At 38.3% G+C, this 2,696-nt stretch overlaps 1 protein-coding gene across 1 annotated transcript; it reads right to left on the bottom strand.

Annotated features, from left to right (window-relative positions):
- Positions 1–927: 927 nt before the first annotated feature.
- Positions 928–2,319, bottom strand: LOC125236371 (sex determination protein fruitless-like). Its single transcript, XM_048143158.1, has one exon. It carries the CDS (start codon positions 1,953–1,955, stop codon positions 1,671–1,673), a length of 285 nt encoding a protein of 94 aa, XP_047999115.1. The 5' UTR covers positions 1,956–2,319; the 3' UTR covers positions 928–1,670.
- Between the last annotated feature and the right edge of the window lie 377 nt (positions 2,320–2,696).

The raw sequence follows: 2,696 nt of genomic DNA, 5'->3' as shown, positions 1-2,696 counted from the left end.
TTATTTAATGTTACAAGTAATAATTTCAGTAGTTTTCTTAGAGCATTAAACCAAAAAAAATATTTTTTCAACTTGAATTTTTAAAGGTTCAGAAAATTGTCAAACCTTGTCAAACAGTCTATTACCACATACTTTTATCAGTGGGTCAGAAATAATGTCAAAAATTTTACCAGTTTTAATGAAAAAGACTTCTTCCTGACTCATAGGCCTCATTGCATTCATTGTGTTTTAAAAAGTAATACCACAACCGAATTAAGCAATATTAGACATATAATTTGCTTTAATATAACCCAGTTAGGTTTAACTAAACTTAAAAGAAGGATTTTATACTCATTAACTCAAGTTTTATCAGATAACCCATTTTGCTCACCCGTCACTGTGACGGGTGGGACCTACTTTGAAAAGCGTAAAAAGTATACTTTTATTCACAAGAGCAACGCGTTTTTTAGCTAAAATAACCAACCTCAACCTAATTGTTACTTTCACAAAGTAAGACATCAAGAGTTTAGATACTTTTAGGGTAAACAAGAAAAAACTTTGTTTTATTGTGACGGGCGGGACGTGAGTTACGCATTGTGTAGACGCCCAATAAATCCTAACCATGAAACTTAATTTAAATTTACTTGCCACTGGTTTAAACAGCTTTAAATATATTTTCTTTTACACATATCACTTTCTCCATAATGTTTATTAAAAGCGCGAAATAGCGCTGCCAACTTAGGGTATATATATATGCCACCTTAGACAACTGGTGCTAGGGGTACGTTTGGACACATATAAAATGCAAAAAAATGTCATAAAAAGGAAAAACTCATTGATTCATAAAACTAGGCATAATGTTCTATTCTCTAGATGTAGATTTAAATGTAAATTAAGTTATTTAATTTTTATGCCTGTGGTGTCGGTTTCGCTGGAATGACCCTTATGGCACTAAACCGATTAGGCAAAATATATGAATAAACACGATTTCCATAAAATCATTGTTGAATAATATATATAATGATATAATATAACTGTAGGTACAGTGAATACAAATAAAACAACTTTCGGACAAAAGTAAGTGAACCTCACAAAGTTTGTGACTCCCTCTTCCCCGTGTCTCATTTTCTTATCCTCCTCCCTCTCCTCAAACTTGTGATGTAGTTAAAAGATGGACCTTAATATTGAACTGAATTCTAAAACAATAACAAGTGGAGACTGGACCAACGAATAGGTATAGCGCCATGAAAGAGTCCAATAGGAAGGTATTACTTCAGGCTCATTGTTAGCTTGAAACTTATCTATACATACTTAGATAACACATACGTTATCCCACGATAGATAGTTATAATTATGTGCACAAACTAGTGCTAATGTTATCATCTAAAGTTTCATCAGAACAACCCACGTAATGTATAATTTACCCTGTTTATAAAGCATATTAAAATGAAACCTTAGACACCTACGTACATAAAACAATAAAACGCACAAAACGTGCGGTATATGTATTACCTACTTACGTTACAATGCAAAATGCATGTTCAACATTAATACTATCTACGAAAGTATAACGATAAATCGATCCATCATCAACATCGATGGTATACGACTTAAATTCGTGGTCGTATAGAGCAAAGCAGGGGTCGGGTAGCGTTCGTGTAGGTGACGAACACCTCAATCGAGTGATGGATTTAATGTTTGAGCAGCAAAGCGGCGTGCTTGAGACGAAGATGCGAGCGCAGCGTGTCGATGCGGCTGTAGGTGGCCGGGCAGTAGGGGCACAGCGAGCGCTGCGCCGTGTGCGAGTGGAAGTGGTGCCAGCGGTTGGAGACCTCCTTGCCGCAGGACTTGCAGCGCCAGAGCGCGGCGCTCTCGGCCGCCGCCACGAACATGCTGTGGTACGAGTACTGCGGCGCCGGCGCCGACACCGCAGCGTGCAGCCGCTCTGCAACAACCCGCCTCCATCTCACTAACATACTTGGCGTCTTATAGCTTCATCGCCAATTTTTTGACTTACGCTTTGAAGTCTAAATAAATCGAAAACGTTAAGTGTGACACCATCAGCTGAAATGACGTAAAATACTCATTCTTTTTAAGCTTTCAAATAGAAATAACCTATTCTGAGTGACAGTTTTCCCTATCTAGGCAGCCCAGCCAAGGTGACAATGGTTTGCGCTACTACAACAAAATCCTTTTGTGTCTCTATCAGACGATCACTCTTCCATGTTAGAGCAACAGTGACAGCTTGCGTTTCGTTCTCTAATACGGAGCGTATAAAACGATTGGCACGTTGGCTACGCGCACTCAGGCCATTAAGTACCTATACTTATCGGTTTAAAATGCGTATGTAAACGTCAAGTTCAAGGGTTCGAGCTTTGTTTTTTTTTTTTTTTTTTTTAATACCACGTCGGTGGCAAACAGGTATACGGCCCGCCTGATGGAAAGCGGTCACCGCAACCTATGGACGCCCGCAACTCAAGGGGTATCACGTGCGCGTTGCCGACCCATTATAAACTTGTAAACTTGCATGCTTTTAAATATCGATTGGCTTTTAATGGGACAGACTTTGTAATTTATCTGCAATAAGGCTCAAATCAGTCAGATCTTTTTTTTTCTTGGTCATTTTCGTTATATGAATCCGGAATTTGAAAGATTAAGTAGTTTTGAACGACTTAATGTGCAAATGTTGCTGTAAAAATTTGGCCTGAGGAAATATA

This window comes from Leguminivora glycinivorella, chromosome 2 (assembly GCF_023078275.1).
Source record: "Leguminivora glycinivorella isolate SPB_JAAS2020 chromosome 2, LegGlyc_1.1, whole genome shotgun sequence".
Classification (NCBI taxonomy): domain Eukaryota; kingdom Metazoa; phylum Arthropoda; class Insecta; order Lepidoptera; family Tortricidae; genus Leguminivora; species Leguminivora glycinivorella.
This window is presented reverse-complemented; position numbering and strand designations above follow the sequence as displayed.

Excerpts from the sequence above, each read along its gene's own strand:
- LOC125236371 (XM_048143158.1), bottom strand. The coding sequence starts at position 1,955 with ATGTTAGTGAGATGGAGGCGGGTTGTTGCAGAGCGGCTGCACGCTGCG.